This window comes from Tachyglossus aculeatus, chromosome 2 (assembly GCF_015852505.1).
Source record: "Tachyglossus aculeatus isolate mTacAcu1 chromosome 2, mTacAcu1.pri, whole genome shotgun sequence".
NCBI classification, from domain to species: Eukaryota; Metazoa; Chordata; class Mammalia; order Monotremata; family Tachyglossidae; genus Tachyglossus; species Tachyglossus aculeatus.
In genome coordinates this window covers 132,113,950-132,141,154 of record NC_052067.1, presented here as the reverse complement: position 1 = coordinate 132,141,154, position 27,205 = coordinate 132,113,950, and the positions used below count along the sequence as shown (strand labels likewise).

Sequence of the window (27,205 nt, the reverse complement as noted above, 5' to 3'; positions counted from 1 at the left end):
GCATAAGGACCATCTCTATATGTTGCCAACTTGTACTTCCCAAGCACTTAGTACAGTGCTCTGCACACAGTAAGCGCTCAATAAATACGATTGATTGAATGAATGAATTAATTAATTCCCTGCCCACAACAAGCTCACAGTCTAGAACGGGGGAGACAGACATCAATACAAATAAAGCAAATGACAGATATGTACATAAGTGCTGTGGGGCTGGAAGGCGGGGAAGAGCAAAGGAAGCAAGTCATGGGACGCAGAAGGGAGTGGGAGATGAGGAAAGTGGGGCTTAAAGTGGGAAGGCCTCTTGGAGGAGATGGGCCTACAATAAGGCTTTGAAGGTGGAGAGAGAAATCAATCAATCAATCAATCAATTGTATTTATTGAGCGCTTACTGTGTGCAGAGCACTGTACTAAGCGCTTGGGAAGTACAAGATGGCAACATATAGAGACAGTCCCTACCCAACAGTGGGCTCACAGTCTAAAAGGGGGAGACAGAGAACAAAACCAAACATACTAACAAAATAAAATAAATAGAATAGATATGTACAAGTAAAATAAATAAATAAATAAACAAACAAATAAATAAATAAATGAATAATTGTCTGAAATTGTCTGTGGGATTTGAGGAGAGAGGGCGTTGGAGGCCAGAGGCAGGACATATTTATTACTCTATTTATTATTATTTATATTATTATTTATATTTTTATTATTATTAATATATTAGTAATATTAGTAATTATTAGTAATTCGTAATATATTATAATATTACTATTTATATTATTACTCTATTTATTTATTTATTTATTTTACTTGTACATTTCTATCCTATTTATTTTATTTTGTTGGTATGTTTGGTTCTGTTCTCTGTCTCCCCCTTTTAGACTGTGAGCCCACTGTTGGGTAGGGACTGTCTCTATGTGTTGCCAATTTGTACTTCCCAAGCGCTTAGTACAGTGCTCTGCACATAGTAAGCGCTCAATAAATACGATTGATTGATTGATTGATTGACGTGGGCTAGTGTTCGGCGGAAGGACAGGAGAGGTTGAGGAAATAGGTAGTAAAGACAGCAAGGCAGAACACAGACCAAACATAAAACTGTTTTCCTGCCTTTGTGAGCATGCTCGGAGGAGTCCAACTCCAGTGCTTAGAACAGTGCCCAGTGCTTAGAACAGTGCTCGGCACATAATAAGCGCTTAACAAATACCATTATTATTATTAGATGGGAGGAGGCCAGTGGTAGCAATCTCATTTTTTAAAATTGTATTTGCTAAGCACTTACTATGTGTCAGGCACCATACTAAGCACTGGGTACATACAAACTAATAATAATAATAATGATAATGGCATTTGTTAAGCACTTACTATGTGCAAAGCACTGTTCTAAGCGCTGGGGAGCCTACAAGGTGATTACGTTGTCCCACGTGGGGCTCACAGTCTTAATCCCCATTTTACAGATGAGGGAACTGAGGCCCAGAGAAGTTAAGTGACTTGCCCAAAGGCACACAGCTGACAAGTGGAGGAGCTGGGATTTGAACCCATGACCTCTGACTCCCAAGCCTGTGCTCTTTCCACTGAGCCATGCTTAATCAGATCAGACACAGTCCATGTCCCACGTCGTGGCTCAGTTGAAAGAGCACGGGCTTTGGAGTCAGAGTTCATGGGTTCAAATCTCGGCTCCACCACTTTTTTTTTTAATGGCATTTATTAAGCACTTACTATGTGCAAAGCACTGTGCTAAGCACTGGGATAGATACAAGGTAATCAAGTTGTCCCACGTGGGGCTTACAGAGTTAATCCCCATTTTCCAGATGAGGTAACTGAGACCCAGAGAAGTTAGGTGACTTGCCCAAAGTCACACAGCTGACAATTGGCGGAGCCAGGAATTGAACCCATGACCTCTGACTCCAAAGCTCATGCTCTTTCCACTGAGTCACGCTGCATCTCCAACTACCAACCCTGTTCCATTGTAGTGTTATATTGGACTCTCCCAAGAGCTTTATACAGTGCTCTGCACACAGTAAGTGCTCAATAAATACAATCGATTGACGGGCTGGAGTAGCAGCAGCTAGAGCTGATGGGAAACTCTGCTGATACTGTCACTGGTGGTAGAAGGAATAACTTCTCTCTTCCCCAGATCCAGCCACTACTGCCTCCTTTTAAATAATAATAATAATAATAATAAAGATGGTATTTGTTAAGCGTTTACTATGTGCCAGGCACTGTTCTAAGCACTGGGGTTATCAGGTTGTCCCACGTGGGGCTCACAGTCTTCACCCCCATTTTACAGATAATAATAATAATAATAATAATAATAATAATGGCATTTGTTATGTGCTTACTATGTGCAAAGCACTATTCTAAGGGCTGGGGGTGGTACAAGGTGATCAGGTTGTCCCACATGGGGCTCACAGTCTTAATCCTCATTTTCCAGATGAGGTAACTGAGGCACAGAGAAGTTAAGTGACTTACCCAAAGTCACACAGCTGACAAGTGGAGGAGTCAGGATTGGAACCCATGACCTCTGGCTCCCAAGCCCGGGCTCTTTCCACTGAGCCACGCTGCTTCTCATGAGATAACTGAGGCACAGAGAAGTTAAGTGACTTGCCCAAAGTCACCCAGCTGAGAAGTGGTGGAGCCAGGATTAGAGCCCATGACCTCTGACGTCCAAACCCGTGCTCTTTCCACTAAGCCACGCTGCTTTTTGCATGGAATAGAGGACAGAGCCAGGGCCTGGGCATCAGAAGGTCATGGGTTCTAATCCAGGCTCTACCACGTCTGCTGTGTGAATTGGGGAAAGTTGCTTCTTTTCGCTCCATCTCAGTTTAAAATGGGGATTAAAATTGTGAGCCCATGCAGGAAAGGGACTGCATCCAATCTGACTTGTTTGTATCCACCCGAGTGCTTAGTACAGTCATGGCACACAATAAAATCTTAATAATAATAATAATAATGGTATTTGTTAAGCGTTTACTATGTGTAAAGCACTGTTCTAAGCTCTGGGGAGATTACAAGGTGATCAGGTTGTCCCAAAGGCGGCTTACAGTTTTAATCCCCATTTTACAGATGAGGTAACTGAGGCACAGAGAAGTGAAATGACTTGCCCGAAGTCACATAGCTGACAGGTGGTGGAGCCGGGATTTGAACCTATGACCTCTGACTCCAAAGCCCGGGCTCTTTCCACTGAGCCTCACTGCTTCTCCGTGGTATTAATAAATACCACAATTCTTCTTCTTCTTCATTCATTCATTCAATCATATTTATTGTGCACTTACTGCATGCAGAGCACTGTACTAAGCACTTGGGAAGTATGAATCGGCAACATATAGAGACAATCCCTACCCAACAACGGGCTCACAGTCTAGAAGAGGTTAATAGTGGTTCAATAGGCCGGTTGAACATCAAAGAAAGGGGTCATGATAAACGGGTCAATTCTTTGGCAGTTAGTGGTCATTTAAAAATCAATCAATCGTATTTATTGAGCGCTTACTGCGTGCAGAGCACTGTACTAAGCGCTTGGTAAGTACAAAGTGCTTGGGAAGTACAGGAGGAAACCCCTTAAAAAGGGGGAAACCCTCTAAAAAGTCAATAGTATTTAGTGCGTGCTTTGTATGAAGTACTGTACTAAGCTCTTGGGAGAGTTCAATAGAGTTGGTAGGCATAATCTCTGTCCACAAGGAACTTACAGTCGGAAAATTATAAAGCTACCATTGGGCAGGTTGACAAGGTTGCTTAAACTGAAACAGAGGCAGAACCCCTTCCCCCTGCTCAAAAATTCATTCCTTCATTCATTCAATCGTATTTATTGAGCACTTACTGTGTGCAGAACACTGTATTAAGCACTTGGGAAGTACAATTTGGCAACGTACAGAGATGGTCCCTACCCAACAGTGGGCTCACTGTCTAGAAGGGGGAGACAGAGAACAAAACAAAACCTATTAACAGAATAAAATAGATAGAATAAATATGTACAAGTAGAATAAATAGAGTAATAAATACGTACAAACATACATACAGGTGCTGTGGGGAAGGAAAGGCGGTAAGGCGGGGGGGCCCAGAATCAGTCAGAAAGGGACAATTTTAGATACTCTCCAAGAGTGCAAATAATTTTATGCACCCCCTTCAAGCAATTCCAAGGAAATGATTTCCAGAGGCCCAAATCTAAAACCCAGGTCTCTTCTTGCCCTGAATGTCTACTTTCCCTGCACTCTTTTTCCCTTGTTCCCAAGCACCTCACCAACAGGATCCTGTGTTATCAGTTTAATCGGAAACACTTTAATATGGGCTTTAAAGCCCTCAATCAGCTCACCCACTCCTACCTTACCTCGCTGATCTACTACAGCCCAGCCTGCACACTTCTCCTCTAGGCTCCAAACTCCTCCGTCTCGGCTTCAGGGCTGTTCCCCGGTCCTTCCCCTGTCCTGGAATGCCCTCCCTCCGCACATCCACCAAGCTAGCTCTCTTCCTCCCTTCCAAGCCCTACTGAGAGCTCACCTCCTCCAGGAGGCCTTCCCTTTTCCCTCCCCTCCTCCCCATCCCCCCCACCCTCCCTGCAAGAAGGAGTTTGGCACCATGGAGAGGAAGTGGTCTTGCAGAGGAGTCATGGACCTGGAAATCAAGTTCCTGGGCAAGCCACTTAATCCCTGTTTTGACTCCAGGGGTAAGATCCTGCTCTCCCTCCCTCTTAGAGAAGCAGCGTGGCTCAGTGGACAGAGCCCGGGCTTTGGAGTCAGAGGTCCTGGGTTCAAATCCCGGCTCCACCCCTTGTCAGCTGGGTGACTTTGGGGAAGTCACTTCACTTCTCTGGGCCTCAGTTCCCTCATCTGGAAAATGAGCTCACTGTTGGGTAGGGACCGCCTCTATATGTTGCCAACTTGCACTTCCCAAGCGCTTAGTACAGTGCTCTGCACACAGTAAGCGCTCAATAAATACAATTGACTGATTGAATGAAAATGGGGATTAAGACTGTGAGCCCTCTTTGGGACAACCGGATCACCTTGTAACTTCCCCAGCACTTAGAAAAGTGCTTTGCACATAGTAAGCACTTAATAAATGCCATCATTATTATTCGATGGGGAGCCCTGTGAGGGACAGATTGGGTTAGATCTGATTATCCAAAATTCATTCAATTGCACTTATTGAGTGCTGACTGTGTACAGAGCACTGTACTAAGCGCTTGGGAGAGTACAATACAACAATAAACAGACACAAAACCTGCCCACAAAGAGGTTACAGTCTTACAGGTATGTACATCTGAGAAGCAGCGTGGCTCAGTGGAAAGAGCCCGGGCTTTGGAGTCAGAGGTCCTGGGTTCAAATCCCGCCTCCGCCACTTGTCAGCTGGGTGACTTTGGGCAAGTCACTTCACTTCTCTGGGCCTCAGTTCCCTCATCTGGAAAATGGGCTCACTGTTGGGTAGGGACCGTCTCTATATGTTGCCAACTTGTACTTCCCAAGCGCTTAGTACAGTGCTCTGCACACAGTAAGCGCTCAATAAATACAATAGATTGATTGATTGATTGATTGAAAATAGGGATTAAGACTGTGAGCCCCCTGTGGGACAACCTGATCACCTTGTAACCTCCCCAGCACTTAGAAAAGTTCTTTGCACATAGTAAGCACTTAATAAATGCCATTATTATTATTATTATTATTATTATTATTAGATGGGGAGCCCTGTGAGGGACAGATTGGGTTAGATCTGATTATCCAAAATTCATTCAATTGCACTTATTGAGCACTGACTGTGTACAGACCACGGTACTAAGCATTTGGGAGAGTACAATACAACAATAAATGGACACAAAACCTGCCCACAAAGAGTTTACAGTCTTACAGATATGTACATCTGAGAAGCAGCGTGGTGAGAAGCAGCGTGGCTCAGTGGAAAGAGCCCGGGCTTTGGAGTCAGAGGTCCTGGGTTCAAATCCTGGCTCCGCCCCTTGTCAGCTCGGTGACTTTGGGCAAGTCGCTTCACTTCTCTGGGCCTCAGTTCCCTCATCTGGAAAATGGGAATTAAGACTGTGAGCCCCCTTTGGGACAACCTGATCACCTTGTAACCTCCCCAGCGCTCAGAATAGTGCTGTGCACATAGTAAGCGCTTAATAAATGCTGCCATTATTATTATTATTATTATTAGATGGGGAGCCCTGGGAGGGACACATTGGGTTAGATCTGATTATCCAAAATTCATTGAATCACATTTATTGAGCACTGACTGTGTACAGATCACTGTACTAAGCGCTTGGGAGAGTACAATATAACAATAAACGGACATAAAACCTGCCCACAATGAGTTTACAGTCTTACAGATATGTACACAAGTGCTGTGGGGGCTGGGAGGGGACCGGAGCAAAGGGAGCAAGTCAGGACGACCCAGAAGGGAGTGGGGGATGAGGAAATCAATCAATCGTATTCATTGAGCGCTTACTGTGTGCAGAGCACTGTACTAAGCACTTGAGAAAAGATGGGGTTTAGTCTGGGAAGACCTCTTGGAGGAGCTGCACCTTTAATAATAATAATAATAATAATGGTATCTGTTAAATGCTTACTATGTGCCAAGCACTGTTCAAAGCACAGGGGTAGATACCAGGTGATCAGGTTGTCCCATGTGGGGCTCACAGCCTTAATCCCCATTTTCCAGATGAGGTAACTGAGGCACAGAGAAGTTAAGTGACTTGCCCAAGGTCACACAGAAGACAAGTGGGGGAGCTGGGATTAGAACCCAGGTCCTCTGACTGCCAGGCCCCTGCTGTATCCACTAAGACATTCATTCATTCCATCATATTTAGTGAGCGCTTACTGTGTGCAGAGCACTGTACTAAGCGCTTGGGAAGTACAAGCTTGCAACATATAGAGACGGTCCCTACCCAACAGCGGGCTCACAGTCTAGAAGGGGGAGACAGACAGCAAAACATATTAACAAAATAAAATAAATAGAATAAATATGTACAAGTAAAATAAATAGAGTAATAAATATGTACAAACATATGTACATATATAAAGGTGCTGTGGAGAGGGGAAGGAGGGCTAGTGGCTAGACCATGGTCCCAGCTCTACCACTTGTCAGCTGTGTGACTTTGGGCAAGTCACTTCACTTCTCTGGGCCTCAGTTCCCTCATCTGTAAAATGGGGATGAAGACTGTAAGCCCCACGTGGGACAACCTGATTACCTTGTATCTACCCCAGCGCTTAGAACAGTGCTTTGCACATAGTAAGCGCTTAACAAATACCAACATTATTATTATTATTATCATTATTGGGAGTCGGAAGTCCTAGGTTTTAATCCCGGCTCTGCCACTTTTCTCTTGTGTCACTTTGGGCAAGTCACTTCACTTTTCTGTTCTTCAATTTCCTCATCTATAAGTTTGTTGTGGACGAGGAATGTGCCCATTTGCTATTATACTGTACTCTCCCAAACGCTTAGTATAGTGTTGTGCACACACGGTAAGTGTTCAATAAATACGATTGAATGGAAATCCAATACCTGTACTCCCTCCTACTTAGATTGTGAGTCCCACATGGATCTACCCCAGCGCTTAATCCAGTGCTTGACATATAGAAAGCACTTAACCAAAACCACAGTTATTTTTATTATTATTATTATTAGAGAAGCAGCATGGCTCAGTGGAAAGAGCCCAGGCTTGGGAGTCAGAGGTCATGGGATCTAATCCTGGCTCTGCCACTTATCAGCTGTGTGACTTTGGGCAAGTCACTTAATAATAATAATAATAATAATAATAATGGCATTTATTAAGTGCTTACTACGTGCAAAGCACTGTTCTAAGCGCTGGGGAGGTTACAAGGTGATCAGGTTGTCCCACGGAGAGCTCGCAGTCTTAATCCCCATTTTCCAGATGGGGGAACTGAGGCCCAGAGAAGTTAAGCGACTTGCCCAAAGTCACACAGCTGACAACTGGTGGAGCGGAGATTTGAACCCATGACCTCTGACTCCAAAGCACGTGCTCTTTCCACTGAGCCATGCTGCTTAACTTCTCTGGGCCTTAGTTACCTCATCTGTCAAATGGGGATTAAGATTGTGAGCCCCACATGGGACAACCCGATCACCTTGTATCCCCCCAGCGCTTAGAACAGTGCTTTGCACATAGTAAGCACTTAACAAACACTATCATTATTATTATTATTATTATTAGAGTGCTTTGCACGTAACTTACCAACTTGTACTTCCCAAGCGCTTAGTACAGTGCTCTGCACACGGTAAGCGCTCAATAAATACGATTGAATGAATGAATGAATGAATAGCAAGTGCTGCATAGATACCCCTGATTGACGGGATGAGGAGGCAGACTGGGGAGTTTCATTCATTCATTCAATCATATTTACTGAGCGCTTACGGTGTGCAGAGCACTGTACTAAGCGCTTGGGAAGTACAAGTTGGCAACATATAGAGATGGTCCCTACCCAACAGTGGGCTCACAGTTTGTCGTGCATGCATGGATTCTCAGCCGCAAGTGGCTCCCCCTACAAACTAGGGAGGATTTGGGGGTTCCAAACTAGAGCCAAGTGCCAGGAGCGACAAGGAGCCCAGTGACCGGGAAGTAAAATTCCATTTCGCCTTTTGCAGCTACACCTGTCCTTCTTTCATCATCATCATCAATCGTATTTATTGAGCGCTTACTGTGTGCAGAGCACAGTACTAAGCGCTTGGGAAGTACAAGTTGGCAACATATGGAGACAGTCCCTACCCAACAGTGGGCTCACAGTCTTTCTGCTCTAACCACTCTGGCTCATGAGAAGCAGCGTGGCTCACTGGAAAGAGCCCGGGCTTTGGAGTCAGGGGTCATGGGTTTGAATCCCGACTCTGCCAATTGTCAGCTGTGTGACTTTGGGCAAGTCACTTCACTTCTCTGGGCCTCAGTTCCCTCATCTGTAAAATGGGGATGAAGACTGTGAGCCCCCCGTGGGACAACCTGATCTCCTTGTAACCTCCCCAGCGCTTAGAACGGTGCTTTGCACATAGTAAGCACTTAATGCCATTATTATTATTATTATTATGTGGATCTCCTCTTGCTTGCCTGGGTTCTCCACTCCCTCTTGCTCCGGATCGGCAGTCCCGATTCACTGATTCATTCATGCATTCATTCAATCATATTTATTGAGCGCTTCCTGTGTGCAGAGCACCATACTAAGAGCTTGGGAAGTACAAGTCGGCAACAGATAGAGACGGTCCCTACCCAAAGATGGGCTCACAGTCTAGAAGAAGCAGCAGGGCTCAGTGGAAAGAGCCTGGGCTATGGAGTCAGAGGTCATGGGTTCAAATCCTGACTCCGCCAATTGATGATGATGGTATTTATTAAGCACTTACTTATTTATTTTGTTAATGATGTGCATTTAGCTTTAATTCTGTTTGTTCTGATGACTTGACACCTGTTCACATGTTTTATCTTGTTGTCTGTCTCCCCCTTCTAATAATAATGGCATTTATTTAGCACTTACTATGTGCAAAGCACTGTTCTAAGGGCTGGGGAGGATACAAGGTGATCATGTTGTCCCACATAGGGCTCACAGTCAATCCCCATTTTCCAGATGAGGTAACTGAGGCCCAGAGAAGTGAAGTGACTTGCCCAAAGTCACACAGCTGACAGTTGGCAGAGATGGGATTGTCAGCTGTGTGACTTTGGGCAAGTCACTTAACTTCTCTGGGCCTCAGTTCCCTCATCTGTAAAATGGGCATGAAGACTGAGCCCCCCGTAGGACAACCTGATCACCTTGTAATCTCCCCAGTGCTTAGAACAGTACTTTGCACATAGTAAGTGCTAAATAAATGCCATTATTATTAGAATGGGGAGACAGACAACAAAATAAAACATGTGGACAGATGTCGTCAGAACAAACAGAATTAAAGCTAAATGCACATCATTAACAAAATAAATAGAATAGTAAATATGGACAAGTAAAATAAATAGAGCCGCATCCTTGGATCGGGGTCACTGACCAGGCCCAGAGAACACCGCAGTGTGTGGCATTTCCCAAGAAATTATCTCCCCTCCACAAAAGACACCCATCAACATCGTCGCTGGGGGTGATGGCCCCCACAACTTTTGGAGCTGAATTCTAATCCCGGTCCCGCCACTTGTCTGTTGGGTGCCCTCGGGCAAGTCACTTCACTTCTCTGGGCCTCAGTTACCTCATCTGTAAAATGGGGATTAAGACTGTGAGCCCTCAGTGGGGACTGTGTTCCCCCTTCTAGACTGTGAGCCCACTGTTGGGTAGGGACCGTCTCTATATATTGCCAACTTGTACTTCCCAAGGGCTTAGTACAGTGCTCTGCACACAGTAAGCGCTCAATAAATACGATTGATTAATTGATTGATTGATTAGTTAATTTACCAATCCAGGGGAGCGGTGCCCTCCAACCCCAACTGGGGGGACCTTCTTCCCTGCTCCCTGGAGTTCCAAAACCCGCTCTCCCCTGGTCCCAGTCCCACCCTTCCCCACTGATCCCTAATCTTGCTATCCCAGTGCTTAGAACAGTTCCCGGCACATAGTAAGAGTTTAACCAATACCATAATAATAATAATAATGATGGCATTTATTAAGCGCTTTCTATGTGCAAAGCACTGTTCTAAGCACTGGGGAGGTAACAAGGTAATCAGGTTGTCCCACGGGGGGCTCACAGTCTTAATCCCCATTTTACAGATGAGGTAACTGGGGCCCAGAGAGGTTAAGTGACTTGCCCAAAGTCACATAGCTGACAATTGGCGGAGCCGGAATATGAACCCATGACCTCTGACTCCAAAGCCCGGGCTCTTTCCACTGAGCCACGCTGCTTCTCTAAACAAAACAAATGAACAAAAATGGACTCCCTCCTCTCTGACAAGACTTCAGAGTTTCCGGTCGGGACTGAAAAGACCCTAACTTGCCTGCTAACTCTTTGAATCCTGTGCCCCTCCCACACTCTAAAATCAGAGAAGCAGCGTGGCTCAGTGGAAAGAGCCCGGGCTTTGGAGTCAGAGGTCATGGGTTCAAATCCCCGCTGCGTGACTTTGGGCAAGTCACTTTACTTCTCTGGGCCTCAGTTACCTCATCTGAGAAATGGGGATGAAGACTGTGAGCCCCCTGTGGGACAACCTGATCACCTTGTAAGCTCCCCAGCGCTTAGAACAGTGCTTTGCACATAGTAAGTGCTTAATAAATGCTACCGTTATTATTATCCCCCCTTTTCACCTCCACCCACGTGATGAAATCAGGTCTCCATGGCCAAAAAAACCATGAAACCCTCTCCACTGGGCCCAGAGAGAACGGGTATTGAGGAGGCCCAAGCATGAGGTTTTTTTCTGGCCATCTGCCCTCCATCACAGAGCTCATGCCCCTCTTGGCCAACCCTACCCGCCAAACGCCATTCAAGTTCCACCCCTCCTTCCCGGCTTCATCGCGAAGGAGCCATTCCTGATCCCCGGGCCCATCTCCCTGGAATTTGGAGTGGGAAAATGGCGGCCACTTGTTAGATGGCTAGCACCTTGAGAGCAGCGATCATTTCTGCCTCCTTTACTGTACTGTACTCTCCAGTGCACTTAGTACACCGCTCTGCACACCGTAGGCATTCAGTAAATACTACTGATTGATTGATCAATTGACGCCTGCTGCAGTTGACGTGAAACCAACCCAGCCCCGGCTTTGACTGCAGGATTAACCTGAAGGGTTTGAACCCGCCATTCTCTCCGAAGGGAAAACTCCCGGGTTACAGTTACACAGCTCCGGATTCAGCAAATAGTAAAGGCCAGAGGGAGCAGAAGCAGGGTGGGAAGTGGCGGACCGCTGGGATCTTACCTCGACATAGAGGAGAGGGAAAATCCCAATCTTGTCTCCCAGCATGCCTTCGGCCCAGTTATCATCGACTCTCCTGATCACTGTCAGAATTTCATCCTAACGCACGCACACATACATAAACAGAAAGACAGGCTGGTTAGATCAGATGAAGCGAACATTAAAATGATTTTAGAACAAGGCTCTCTCGCCATCTGGTTAGCTGGTCCACCTGGCTAAGGTCAGCCGTATTGCTTTGAGTTGAAAACGCATCCTCACCTTACCTCTCCTCCCAACAGGGAAAGGCAGGAGAAAGGAGATTGCACAGGCTTTGATGCCACGGAAGTAAAAGAAGCATTTATCATGGCATTCCTTGTGTTTTTCAGTCACCTTGCCCCCTCCTACCTCACTTTGCTGCTCTCCTAGTACAACTCAGCTTGCCCATTTTGCTCCTCTAAAGCCAACTTACTCACCCTACCTCCATCTCATCTATCTCGCCATCGATCTTTCACCCACGCCCTGCCTCTGGCCTGGAATATCCTCCCTCTTCATATCTGACAGATGATCACTCTCCTCCGGTTCAAGGCCTAGATTGAAGGTCCGTCTCCTCCAAGAGGACTTCCTGGATTAAGTCCTCATTTCTCTTCTCCCACTCCCTTCTGCATCGCCCTGATTTGCACCCTTTATTCACCCCCTTCCCTTCAGCCCCACAGCACTTCTGTACATATCTGTAATTTATGTATTTATGTCAATGTTTGTCTCCTCTTCTAGACTGTAAGCTTGTTGCGGGCAGGGAATATGTCTACCGAATCTATTATATTGTTATATTTTACTAGCCCCAAGCGCTTAGTTAACTGCTCTGTACACAGTAAGCTCTCGCTAAATTCATTCATTCATTCAATTGTATTTATTGAGCGCTTACTGTGTGCAGAGCACTGTACTAAGCGCTTGGGAAGTACAAGTTGGCAACATATAGAGACAGTCCCTACCCAACAGTGGGCTCACAGTCTAGAAGGGGGAGACAGAGAACAAAACCAAACATATTAACAAAATAAAATAAATAGAATAGATATATACAAGCAAAATAAATAAATAAATAAATAGAGTAATAAGTACGTACAAACATATATACATATATACAGGTGCTGTGGGGAAGGGAAGGAGGTAAGATGGGGGGCTGGAGAGACAGTCCCTGACCAACAGCGGGCTCACAGTCTAGAAGGGGGAGACAGTCCACCTGCTTTGTTTTGTTGTCTGTCTCCCCCTTCTAGACTTTTAACCCCTTTGTTGGGTAGGGACCAGCTCTATATGTTGCCAACTTGGACTTCCCAAGCGCTTAGTACAGTGCTCTGCACACAGTAAGCGCTCAATAAATAGAAATGAATGAATGAATGAATGAATGAGTGATGAAACATTAAAACACAACATTGCTACTATAACAGGCCTTGGACGGGGGTGAAAATGAAGGCGGGAAGAAGAGGTACAAGTGGAAACAAACATGATAGTGTAGTGGCACCATTGGAGGTGGGGTTTCTTAAAGCAGGAAAATGATTTAGCATCAAGGTGTTGGGCTTCTGAATCCCATTAGGCCTTGTGAAGCCCAGACCCCAAGCAGCGTGGCTCAGTGGAAAGAACACGGGCTTGGGAGTCAGAAGTCATGGGTTCTAATCCCTGTTCTGCCACTTAGCTGTGTGACTTTGGGCAAGTCACTTAACTTCTCTGTGCCTCAGTTATCTCATCTGTAAAATGGGGATGAAGACTGTGAGCCCCACGAGGAACAACCTAATAACCTTGTATCTACCCCAGCGCTTAGAACGGTGTTTGGCACATAGTAAACACTTAACAAATACCCTCTTTATTATTATTATAAGCCATGGCCCAGTGGATAGAGCCTGGATGTGGAATCAGAAGGACCTGGGTTCTAATCCCAGCTCTGCCACTTTCATTCATTCATTCATTCAATCATATTTATTGAGCGCTTACTGTGTGCAGAGCACTGTACTAAGCGCTTAACTTGGAGCCACTTGTCTGCTGTGTGACCTTGGGGCAAAGTCACTTCATTTCTGTATGCCTCAGTTCCTTCATCTGTACAATGGGGACTTCTGTATGTCTCAGTTCTCTCATCTGTAAAATGGGGATTAAGACTGTGAGCCCCATGGGGGACAGGGGATGTGTCCAACCTGATTAGTTTGTATCTACCCCAGTGCTTAGTACAGTGTTGGCACACAGTAAGCACGTAAATACAGCAATTATTTTTATTAATAATCTGGCCCTGCCTTGGGGTATAAGTGTGGAGTGAGACCTTGAAGCTCGTCCTCTATACTCTAGAGGCAGGAGAAAAGAATCATTCGAGTAGCTTTTGATCTCAATGCCAGCTATCTTTTGAGGTGATACCTGGAAACTTTGGGGCTCTATGTGACTTTGAGAAACCATGTGGTCCAATGGAAAGAACACGGGCCTGGCAAACAGGAGACATGGGTTCTAATTCCGGCTCTGCCACTTCTGATCTCGGATGAGTCCCTTGATTTCTCTGAGTCTCAGTTTTCTCCTCCATAAAATGGGGATTCAATACCTACTTTTCCTCCTCCTTATTCTACTTATTCTCCCCGTCTCTTTGTCCCCAGGGACAGTGTCTGATCTGACCATAGTGATTCTACCCCAGTTCATAGTACAATTCTTGGCACATAGTACGTGCTTACCAAATCTTGTACATATCTATCCTATTTATTTTATTTTGTTGCTATGTTTGGTTTTGTTTTCTGTCTCCCCCTTTTAGACTGTGAGCCCACTGTTGGGTAGGGACTGTCTCTATGTGTTGCCAGTTTGTACTTTCCAAGCACTTAGTACAGTGCTCTGCACATAGTAAGCGCTCAATAAATACGATTGATGATGATGATGAAATATCACAGTTGTTATTTTTTTCAGACTCAGGGACTTAGGGGTGGATTGTGGCTATCCTTGAGAAGAGTGAATCTCTGCATCCTCCTTGCTGTAGAGGCCTGCCCTCTTCACAGGCTGCGGACAGTCGATTCAGTTCAAACCAGCCACTTGGTGCCTTGGGTGCTCCCAACTGCTGGGGCTAACGTCCGTGGCAACCACATGCCACCCTTTTTGGACCAGCCAGCCTGGAAACCAACTCACCACCGGACAGCCAAGGGTTGGGCTCCCTGGCAGCTGGCAAGGCTGGTCGTTGGTCACTTTTTGGGGTGCCACGGTCCTCGCCGGAACCCCAGGCCCAGAGCCGTCAGCCGAGCGGCATTCATTCATTCAATCGCATTTATTGAGCGCTTACTGTGTGCAGAGCACTGTACTAAGCGCTTGGGAAGTACAAGTTGGCAACATATAGAGACGGTCCCTACCAACAGCGGGCTCACAGTCTAGAAGGGGGAGGAAGGCAGCTGGGGGACGAAGGGGAGACCGATGGGCAACTTCTGCGGACCCACGTCAGACTCCGGGTTGTCCAGCCAAACGGCCACCCAAAGGCATCTCTTCCTCCTCCTCTGGGGCTGTTCTCCGGTGAACCTGCACCTTTCTGCTCATGCTCCCCTGGACTACCAATAACGTAATCATTCCCATCCCGTTTCTTAGTTATTGATACTTTGGATTACGTCGTTTTTCATCACATGCATCTCTGACCCCCTTGGGGCTAAGTAGGAAGGAGGACAGGTATTGACAAGTTGCGGGACAAAACCTGCCGAGAAAGAGTTTGTCCTAGCAGAAAGGGCATGTGCCTGGGAGTAAGAGGACCTGGGTTCTAATCCTGATTCTGCCACTAGGCCTGCAAGTGAGGTTGGATGAGCCATTTTACCACTTTGTGCCTCAGTTTCCTCATCTGTAAAATAATAATTATAATAATGATAGCATTTATTAAGCGCTATGTGCAAAGTACTGTTCTAAGCACTGGGGGGATACAAGGTGATCAGCTTGTCCCATGTGGGGCTCACGTCTTAATCCCCAGTTTACAGATGAGGCAACTGAGGCCCAGAGAAGTAGAGTTTCAATACCCATTCTCCATCCCACTTAGGCTTTGTGCTCCATGTGGGACAGGGACTGTGTCCAACCTGATTATCTTGCATCAACCCCTAACCCACCACATTGGATCACCTTCACAGCCTTCTTTCTCCACTACTAAGCTCAAACTGCAAACCCCGCTGGCGGAAATCCAGACAGCCGGCTGACCTTGTCCAGCTCAAATTCATCACCGCGTGCTTTAATTCTACTCTCTCCTCTGCCCCAAAACAATACTCTCCATCCTTATTCCTCACTGACTCTCATGCTCATTGTCCACAACAGCTGTTTCAGACATTTAACTCCCTCCTCAAACCCCCACCCCCTGGCTCGCCTCATCTCTTTCCCCTAATGATTTGCCCTCATATTTCATTGAGAAAATTGAAACCATCAGGGAGGATCCCCCTGAAATGTTCCCTGCTCCTCTCCAGTCCCTCCCTCCTGCTGTGAACTCTTCAACTCTCCCAGCTGTCCCAGCAGTATCTCAAGAGGAGATCTCCTGCCTCCTCTCAAAATCGATCTGCCTCACCTGCGTTTCTGACCCCATCTGTTTGCACTTTATCAACACATTCACTTCCTCAACTCTTCCCTTCCGAACCGCCATCAACTCTTCACTTTCCAGTGGCTTCTTCCCCACTGCTTTCGAATCCCTTTATTGTAAAAAAAAGCACTCTCCAATTATTGCCCCATCTCCATCCTACCATTCTTCTCCATCCTACTATTCCTCTCCAAACTTGTTGAGTGAGTTGTCTACTCACTCTGCTTCACTTTTTCTCCATCGATTCTCTCCTTGACTTCCTCTAATCTAGTTCCCCCCGCCTCACTGTTTGGACACTGCCCTCTCTAAGCTCCTTTTTTAAAAAACGGCATTTATTAAGCACTTACTATGTGCGAAGCAGTGTTCTAAGTGCCGGGGAGGTTACAAGGTGATCAGGTTGTCCCATGGTGGGGCTCCCAGTCTTAATCTCCATTTTGCAGATGAGGTAACTGAGGCCCAGAGAAGTGAAGTGACTTGCCCAAAGTCACACAGCTGACAATTGGCGGAGCCGACATTTGAACCCATGACCTCTGACTTCAAAGCCCAGGCTCTTTCCAAAGAGCCATGCTGATTCTCTTTGTGGGCAGGAAATGTGTCTACCGACTCTATTGCACTGTTTTCTCCCAAGAGCTTACTACAGGTCCTGCACACAGTAGGCACTCAATGAGAAGCAGAATGGCATAGTGGATAGAGCACAAGCTTGGGAGTCAGAAGGTCATGAGTTCTAATCCCGGCTCCACCACTTGTCGGCTGTGTGACCTTGGGCACGTCACTTTACTTCCCTGCAGCACATCTGTAAAGTGGGGATTGAGACTGTGTGCTCCGCGTGGGACAAGGACAGTGTCCAACCGATTTGCTTGTATCCACCACAGCACTTAGTACAACGTCTGGCACATAGTAAGTGCTTAACAAATGCCATTGCTATTGTTATTATTATTATTATTATATATCAAGAAGCAGCATGGCTCAGTGGAAAGAGCCCGGGCTTTGGAGTCAGAGGTCATGGGTTCAAATCCCTGCTCTGCCAATTATCAGCTGTGTGACTTTGGGTAAAAGTCACTTAACTTCTCTGGGCCTCAGTTACCTCATCTCAGTTACCTCAAAATGGGGATTAAGGCTGTGGGACAACCTGATCACTTTGTAACCTCCCCAGCATTTAGAACAGTAAGCACTTAATAAATGTTATAATTAATTAATTAATTGTTTGATTGATTGATATATTGATACTATATAGCACATAGTAACAATTCCACGATTATTATTATTATCACCATTATTATTATTGTTAACAAAGCCCCTGGCAGTGTCCATAAATGGGATCCGGAAGACCCTCAGCCCACTCTTCTCCCAGAGGGCCTCTCTGCTCGTGGGTTCTGCTCTTTCCCGAACGGTCCATTGATTTTCCGGAAGCATAGGTGAATCAGAGGCCAGAAATATCTCTCTGGAAGCAGCTCCTCTCTACCCTAGCTGCCACAGCCGCCGTGACCTCCTCCCTTCCCTGTCATGATGCTGAATTCCCCAGTCCCTGCGTCAGCCACCTCCGAACACCGCTCTCTCCCCCCTGAGGACCCGCAATCTCTCGGAGGCAGATCGTTGAAAACCACTTTGCCTCCTGAAAGGGAAAAAGGAAAAGCTGTCCCGCCACCTCCACCCTTTTTGGAGGAAATAGCCCAGAACTGGGGGGCGGGGGGGGGCTTTGATCTCTCCTGGTAGGGGGTTTGATGGGGTCATTAGCTGCCATTAGCCATCCGTAACCCGCACATTGGCAGTAGGTGGGCAGAGGACTCGGTGGCCACGTGGAGTGGCCGGCCCCACTAGTAGTCCGGGGCCACACTTTGCCCAGCCTCTGGAGAATACCAGCTAGCAGGATAAGGCAGAGGCAGTCACCCACCCACCCACCCACCCAGCGATAATAATAATAATAATGATAGTATTTGTTAAGCGCTTACTCTGTGCAAAGCACTGTTCTAAGCGCTGGAGGGATACAAGGTGATCAGGTTGTCAGGTTCTCCCCCTTTTAGACTGTGAGCCCACTGTTGGGTAGGGACTGTCTCTATGTGTTGCCAATTTGTACTTCCCAAGCGCTCAGTACAGTGCTCTGCACATAGTAAGCGCTCAATAAATACGATTGATGATGATCAGGTTGTCCCATATGGGGCTCACAGTCTTAATCCCCGTTTTCCAGATGGGGTCACTGAGGCACAGAGAAGTGACTTGCCCAAAGTCACACAGCTGACGAGCGGAGGAGCTGGGGTTAGAACCCACAACCTCTGATTCCCAAGCCCAGGTTCTTTCCACTGAGCCGCACTGCTTCTCAGTGATGCCAAGGCCTTACACACCCAACCCACAAAGAGATGCCAAGGCTGGGCACCAAAGCTCTGCCCAAAGGAGATGCCCAGTAGAGTGCCCCGCATGCTGGAGTTGCCCAGTATGGTGTTCTCCACACAGTAGATGGGTGGCAGAGGTGGGGACTGAGTTGGGGCACAAAGCTGTGTGATGCCACTTAGAGAAGCAGCGTGGCTCGGTGGAAAGAGCCCGGGCTTTGGAGTCAGAGGTCATGGGTTCGAATCCCGGCTCCACCACATGTCTGCTGTGTGACCATGGGCAAGTCACTTAACTTCTTGGAGCCTCCGTTCCCTCATCTGGAAAATGGGATTAAGACTGTGAGCCCCCCGTGGGACAACCTGATCACCTTGTATCCCCCCAGCGCTTGGAACAGTGCTTTGCACATAGCGCTTAACAAATGCCATTATTATTGTCATTATTATTATTATTATTATTTCCGGGCTGCCGTGCTGGGAGGTGGTGCCCGCTGGGAGGGAAGGACGGAAAGCAGCGTGGCTCAGGGGAAAGAGCACGGGCTTTGGAGTCAGAGGTCATGGGTTCGAATCCTGATTCGCCACATGTCTGCTGTGTGATCTTGGGCAAGTCACTTAACTCCTTGGAGCCTCCGTTCCCTCATATGGAAAATGGGGATTAAGACTGTGAGCCTCCCCGTGGGACAACCTGATCACCTGTCCCGCCATCGACCCCCGGCCCATGTCATCCCCCGGGCCTGGAATGCCCTCCCTCTGCCCATCCTCCAAGCTAGCTCTCTTCCTCCCTTCAAGGCCCTGCTGAGAGCTCACCTCCTCCAGGAGGCCTTCCCAGACTGAGCCCCTTCCTTCCTCTCCCCCTCGTCCCCCTCTCCATCCCCCACATCTTACCTCCTTCCCTTCCCCACAGCACCTGTATATATGTATATATGTTTGTACATATTTATTACTCTATTTATTCATTATTTTATTTGTACATATCTATTCTATTTATTTTATTTTGTTAGTATGTTTGGTTTTGTTCTCTGTCTCCCCCTTTTAGACTGTGAGCCCACTGTTGGATAGGGACTGTCTCTATACGTTGCCAATTTGTACTTCCCAAGCGCTTAGTACAGTGCTCTGCATATAGTAAGCGCTCAATAAATGCGATTGATTATGATGATGATGATGATCACCTTGTATCCCCCAAGCGCTTGGAACAGTGCTTTGCACATAGTAAGTGCTTAACAAATGCCATTATCATTATTATTATTATCATTACTTCTGGGCTGCTGTGCTGGGAGGTGGTGCCTGCTGGGAGGGAAGGACAGAAAGCAGCCCGGTCGGGGGCCCACAGCTCAGCATGTTCCTTGGGCGGCTCTTCCTGCCCTGTCTTTCCTCGGGACCCGTTTGAGGGGTAGATGCCAGCTTCTCATTTTGAGCACAGCGGCCACAAAACTGTGGGGGAACGAGAGGGAGGGCATCGAGAGGGACGGGCAGGCTTTAAAGAGCCAGCATTGCCAGAAGAAGCGATTTGAGGAGAGGCGTCTTTTCAGCCTGGCTCAGGTCTTGACAGGCACCAGGGATGAATAATCCCAGGACTCCACCTCAAGAAGTCCACAGAGCTGATGCCTAGGGCCTGGTTTAGGTAAAATAGGCAAAGTTAGGGGGCTTTATTCCTGCCACTGGGCGGGCCTAGGAGTTTGGGGCATATCCTGATGGGATTTGAACTCCCTTCTTATATTCCATCTTCCTGAAGCGTGGCTCTCCTCTCCTCAAAACCCTCCAGTAGCTTCCCCTAGACACCCATTAAGGCCCAACCATTAGCGTTTTCCAGCCCCCCGCTCCTGTGCCTTAGCTGACCGGGCAGCCGACAAGAAATGCTTCCCCAGAGCGGAACCGACATCCATCACCAAGGCCGGCAGAAGCCGGGAGAACTGGGGCCTCTCAGGTTCTCTAGGAATGGAAGTTGTTAAAAGAAAAATAATCGCATCCGTCTCAGCCCCACTCCGTGCTGGGGAATTAAACCATTCCCCAGATGGAAACGGGAAAATCTGGAGGGGGCAGAAGAGCCACACAGAGAAAGGAACGTCAGCGATACCGCCCACAACGGTTAGAGCAAGGGCTGGGAGTCGAAAGGACCGGCTCCGCCACTTCTCTGCTGTGTAACTCTGAGCAAGTCACATCACTTCTCTGTGCCCCAGTTACTTCATCTGCAAAGTGGGGATGGAGGCTGTGAGCCCCATGTGGGACTTGAAGGCTTCCCTTCAAAGCCCTACTGAGAGCTCACCTCCTCCAGGAGGCCTTCCCACACTGAGCCCCCTCCTTCCTCTCCTTCTCCTCCCCTTCCTCATCCCCCCACCTTACCTCCTTCCCCTCCCCACAGCACCTGTACATATGTTTGTACAGATTTATTACTCTATTTTATTGGTACATATTTACTATTCTATTTATTTTATTTTGTTAATATGTCTTCTTTTGTTGTCTGTCTCCCCCTTCTAGACTGTGAGCTCGCTGTTGGGTAGGGACCGTCTCTATATGTTGCCAACTTGGACTTCCCAAGCGGTTAGTACAGTGCTCTGCACACAGTAAGCGCTCAATAAATACGATTGAATGAATGAATGAATATCCACTACACCATGCTGTAAGACTGGTGGGTTATGGACTGTGTCCAACCTAATTAGCTCGTATCTACCTCAGCAGCTTGACTTGGTGGTAAGAGCCCAGGTTTGGGAGTCAGAGGTCGTGTGTTCTAATCCTGGCTCCGCCACTTAATGATAATGATGGCATTTATTAAGTGCTTACTATGTGCAAAGCACCGTTCTAAGCGCTGGGGAGGTTACAAGGTGATCAGGTTGTCCCTCGGGGGTTCTCACAGTCTTACTCCTCATTTTACAGATGAGGTAACTGAGGCCCAGAGAAGTGAAGTGACTTGCCCAAAGTCACACAGCTGACAAGTGGCAGAGCTGGGATTTGAACCCATGACCTCTGACTCCAAAGCCCAGGCTCTTTCCACTGAGCCACACTGTTTCTTCACGCTTTCATTCATTCAATCGTATTTATTGAGCGCTTACTGTGTGCAGAGCACTGTACTAAGCGCTTGAGAAGTACAAGTTGGCAACATATAGGGACGGTCCCTACCCAACAGTGGGCTCACAGTCTAGAAGAAGTGACTTGCCCAAAGTCAAACAGTCACACACGTTTGGTTTTGTTCTCTGTCTTCCCCTTTTAAACTGTGAGCCCACTGTTGGGTAGGGACTGTCTCTATATGTTGCCAACTTGTACTTCCCAAGCGCTTAGTACAGTGCTCTGCACACAGTAAGCGTTCAATAAATACGATTGATTGATTGATTGATTGCTTTGCACATGGTGCTTAACAAATACCAAAGTTTTATTATTATTATGTGGGACAACCTGATTGCCTGGTATCTACCTCACCATTCAGAACAGTGCTTGGGACATAGCACTTAATAAATACCATCATTATCATTATTACCCCAGTGTTTAGTACAGCACATACTAAGCGCTTAACAAATACCATTACAGGGAAAACGCTTGGCCTTGAGAACTTTGGGGGCAGTGCTGAGGTCGATTCATTCATTCATTCATTCAATCGTATTTATTGAGCGCTTACTGCGTACAGAGCACTGTACTAAGCGCTTGGGAAGTACAAGTTGGCAACATATAGAGACGATCTCTTGAGCCACCCAGGCTTCATTCAACAGAGAAGCAACGTGGCTACAGAAGCAGCGTGGCTCAGTGGAAAGAGCCCAGGCTTTGGAGTCAGAAGCCATGGGTTCAAATCCCAGCTCCGCCACTTGTCAGCTGTGTGACTTTGGGCAAGTCACTTAACTTCTCTGTGCCTCAGTTACCTCATCTGTAAAATGGGGATTAAGACTGTGAGCCCCATGTGGGACAACCTGATCACCTTGTAACCTCCCCAGCGCTTAGAACAGTGCTTTGCACATAGTAAGCGCTTAATAAAAATGCCATTATCATTATTATTATTATTCATTCATTCAATCGTATTTATTGAGCGCTTACTGTGTGCGGAGCCCTGTACTAAGTGCTTGGGAAGTACAAGTTGGCAATATATAGAGATGATCTCTTGAGCCACCCAGGTTTCATTCATTCATTCAATCATATTTATTGAGCGCTTACTGCGTGCAGAGCACTGGACTAAGCACTTGGGAAGTCCAAGTTGGCAACATAGACAGACGATCTCTTGAGCCACCCAGACTTCATTCATTCATTCATTCAATCGTATTTATTGAGAGCTTACTGCGTGCAGAACACTGTACTAAGTGCTTGGGAAGTCCAAGTTGGCAACATATAGAGACGATCTCTTGAGCCACCCAGGCTTCATTCATTCATTCATTCAATCGTATTTATTGAGCACTTACTGCTTGCAGAACACTGTACTAAGCGCTTGGGAAGTCCAAGTTGGCAACATATAGAGACAATCTCTTGAGCCACCCAGGCTTCATTCATTCATTCATTCAATCGTATTTATTGAGCACTTACTGCGTGCAGAGCACTGTACTAAGCACTTGGGAAGTCCAAGTTGGCAACACATAGAGACGATCTCTTGAGCCACCCAGGCTTCATTCATTCATTCATTCATTCAATTGTATTTATTGAGCACTTACTGCGTGCAGAGCACTGTACTAAGCACTTGGGAAGTCCAAGTTGGCAACACATAGAGACGATCTCTTGAGCCACCCAGGCTTCATTCATTCATTCATTCAATCGTATTTATTGAGCGCTTACTGTGTACAGAGCACTGTACTAAGCACTTGGGAAGTCCAAGTTGGCAACATATAGAGACGATCTCTTGAGCCACCCAGGCTTCATTCATTCATTCATTCAATCGTATTTATTGAGCACTTACTGTGTGCAGAGCACTGTACTAAGCGCTTGGGAAGTCCAAGTTGGCAACATATACAGACAGTCCCTACCCAACAGTGGGCTCACAGTCTAGAGGCTTGGGGGGCAGTGGAGAAGAGGAGGGATGGAGAGAGGTTAGCCACGGCAACAACGTCCAAGCCAGTACCTTCGTGAAGGACAGACAGTCCTTGTCTTGGTCTTTATCCTTTAATTCGAAATCATAGAGGGCTTTGCCCTGGGGCGGGGTTAGAGGCAGGGGTTTGAGGCACTCGACGAAGCTGGCGGGGAAGAAGCCGTGATGGCCGTGCAGTTCTCCGTGGTACCAGTGATCGTCCACCTTTCGGCGTAGGATGATGATGTCCCCCTTGTTGAACTTGAGGTCCCCAGGCTCCTTCCCCTCGTAGCTGTAGAGGGCCTGGCCACAAGGCAGCTGCGGGAGGGCCTGAAACCAAAGCAGGGGCCAGAGTCAGTCACCGCTGCACCGATCATCATCATCAATCGTATTTATTGAGCGCTTACTGTGTGCAGAGCACTGTACTAAGCGCTTGGGAAGTACAAGTTGGCAACGTATAGAGACAGTCCCTACCCAACAGTGGGCTCACAGTCTAAAAATTTGTCCATAGTTATCCTATTTATTTTGTTAATGATTCATTCATTTGTATTGATTGAGCGCTTACTGTGTGCAGAGCACTGTACTAAGCGCTTGGGAAGTACAAGTCGGCAACATAGAGAGACGGTCCCTACCCAACAATGGGCTCACAGTCTAGAAGAGTCCCTCCGCACATCCGCCAAGCTAGTTCTCTTCCTCCCTTCAAAGCCCTACTGAGAGCTCACCTCCTCCAGGAGGCCTTCCCTGACTGAGCCGCCTCCTTCCTCTCCCCCTCGTCCCCCTCTACATCCCCTGCATCTTACCTCCTTCCCCTCCCCACAGCACCTGTATATATGTATATATGTTTGAATGGATTTATTACTCTATTTATTTTACTTGTACCTATCTATTCTATTTATTTTATTTTGTTAGTATGCTTGGTTTTGTTCTCTGTTTCCCCCTTCTAGACTGTGAGCCCACTGTTGGGTAGGGACTGTCTCTATATGTTGCCAGCTTGTACTTCCCAAGCGCTTAGTACAGTGCTCTGCACACAGTAAGTGCTCAATAAATACAATTGATTGATTGATTGATTACTCTAGTTATTTTATTTGTACATATTTATTCTATTTTATTTTGTTAATATGTTTTGTTTTGTTCTCTGTCCCCCCCTTCTAGACTGCGAGCCCACTGTTGGGTATTTATCACTCTATTTAGTTATTTCATTTGTACATATTTATTCTATTTATTTTATTTTGTTAATATGGTTTGTTCTCTGTCTCCCCCTTCTAGACTGCGAGCCCACTGTTGGGTATTTATCACTCTATTTATTTAGTTATTTCATTTGTACATATTCATTCTATTTATTTTCTTTTGCTAATATGTTTTGTTCTCTGTCTCCCCCTTCTAGACTGTGAGCCCACTGTTGGGTATTTCTCACTCTATTTATTTAGTTATTTCATTTGTACATATTTATTCTATTTATTTTATTTTGTTAATATATTTTGTTCTCTGTCTCCCCCTTCTAGACTGTGAGCCCACTGTTGGGTATTTATCACTCTATTTATTTAGTTATTTCATTTGTACATATTCATTCTATTTATTTTCTTTTGTTAATATGTTTTGTTCTCTGTCTCCCCCTTCCAGACTGCGAGCCCACTATTGGGTATTTATTACTCTATTCATTTAGTTATTTTATTTGTACATATTTATTCTATTTATTTTATTTTGTTAATATGTTTTGTTTTGTTGTCTGTCTCCCCTTTCTAGACTGTGAGCCCACTGTTGGGTAGGGACCGTCTCTATATGTTGCCAACTTGTACTTCCCAAGCGCTTAGTACAGTACTCTGCACACAGCAAGCGCTCAATAAATACGATTGAATGAATGAATGAGTAAATGAATGGACAACGAAACAAAGCATGTGGACAGGTGTCGTCGTCAGAACAAATAGAATTAAAGCTAGATGCACATCATTAACAAAATAAATAGAATAGTAAATCTGTACAAGTAAAATGGAGTAATAAATCTGTACAAACATATATACAGGTGCTGTGGGGAAGGGAAGGAGGTAGGGTTGGGAATGATGTGCATCTAGCTTTAATTCTATTTGTTCTGATGACTTGACACCTGTCAGCGTGTTTTGTGTTATTGTCTGTCTCCCCGTTCTAGACTGTGAGCCCATTGTCTCAGTGGAAAGAGCCTGGGCTTTGGAGTCGGAGGTCATGGGTTCGAATGCCGACTCCACCAACATGTCTGTTGTGTGAGCTTGAGCAAGTCATTTAACTTCTCTGAGCCTCAGTTACTTCATCTGTAAAATGGGGATAAAGACTGTGAGCCTTTTATTCTGTTATAAAATTAATCTTAATAAATAAATAAATTGGCATTTCCCCTCTCCGTAACTGACTTCACTGTCTGTTTTAATGATTTTAAACCCTCTAGACTGTGAGCTCATTGTGTGCAGGGATTTTCTCTCTTTCTTGCCGTATTGGACTTTCCCAAGCGCTTAATACAGTGCTTTGCACATGGCAAGCACTCAATAATGATGATGATGATGATGATAATGGCATTTGTTAAGCGCTTACTGTGTGCAAAGCACTGTTCTAAGCACTGGGGAGGATACAAGGTGATCAGGTTGCCCCATGTGGGGCTCACAGTCTTAATCCCCATTTCACAGATAAGGTCACTGTGGCCCAGAGAAATGAAGTGACTTGCCCAAAGTCACACAGCTGACTAGTGGCGGAGCCGGGATTTGAACCCATGACCTCTGACTCCCAAGCCGAGGCTCTTTACGTTATGATTGAATGTGAACTGTAAGCCCTCTGAGGACAGGGTTCATGTGCCCCAATATATATACATATATATTTTGTTAATGATGTGCATGTCTGCTGTGTGACCTTGTGCAAGTCATTTAACTTCTCTGAGCCTCAGTTACCTCATCTGGAAAATGGGGATTAAGGCTGTGAGCCCCACGTGGGACAACTTGATCACCTTGTATCCCCCCACCCAGCGCGTAGAACAGTGCTCTGCACATAGTAAGCACTTAACAAATGCCATCATTATTATAGACTGCCAACTTGTACTTCCCAAGTTTTTAGTACACTGCTCTGCACACGGTAAGCACTCAATAAATACGCTTGAATGAATGAATGAATGAATGAATTGGACGCCCTACTGGGAATCACTATCCATCATTCCACCCAGCAGCCCACTGGGGGTATTTACTGAGTGCTGACCATGGATGTGAGCACTGTATAAACACTTGGGAGAGGAGTTGGGGGCCACGAACCCTGTCTTCAGAGGGCTTACAGTTCACTTATTCTTTCATTCAATCATATTTATTGAGTGCTTACCGTGTGCAAAGCACTGTGTTAAGCGCTTGGGAAAGTCCAATACAGCAATAAAGAGGGACAATCCCTGCTCACAATGAGCGCACAGTATAGAGGGGTTAAAATCATTAAAACAGACATTAAAATCAGTTACAGGGAGCGGAAACACCGAGTATAAAGAATGTATATATATATAGAGAGAGAGAGAGAGAAGCAGCGTGGCTCAGTGGAAAGAGCATGGGCTTTGGAGTCAGAGGTCATGGGTTCAAATCATGGCTCTGCCACATGTCTGCTGTGTGACCCTGGG

At 46.2% G+C, this 27,205-nt stretch overlaps 1 protein-coding gene across 1 annotated transcript in view; it reads right to left on the bottom strand.

Annotated features, from left to right (window-relative positions):
- The window catches only part of SH3RF3 (SH3 domain containing ring finger 3), a 397,785-nt gene that overhangs the window by 130,991 nt on the left and 239,589 nt on the right, over nt 1–27,205 (bottom strand). The window contains exons 8-9 of the mRNA XM_038742700.1: nt 23,653–23,928; nt 11,784–11,879 (exon numbers count right to left, since the gene is read on the bottom strand). Of these exons, the coding sequence (XP_038598628.1) occupies nt 11,784–11,879; nt 23,653–23,928 (372 nt within the window). The remainder of the gene's footprint in view (nt 1–11,783; nt 11,880–23,652; nt 23,929–27,205) is intronic.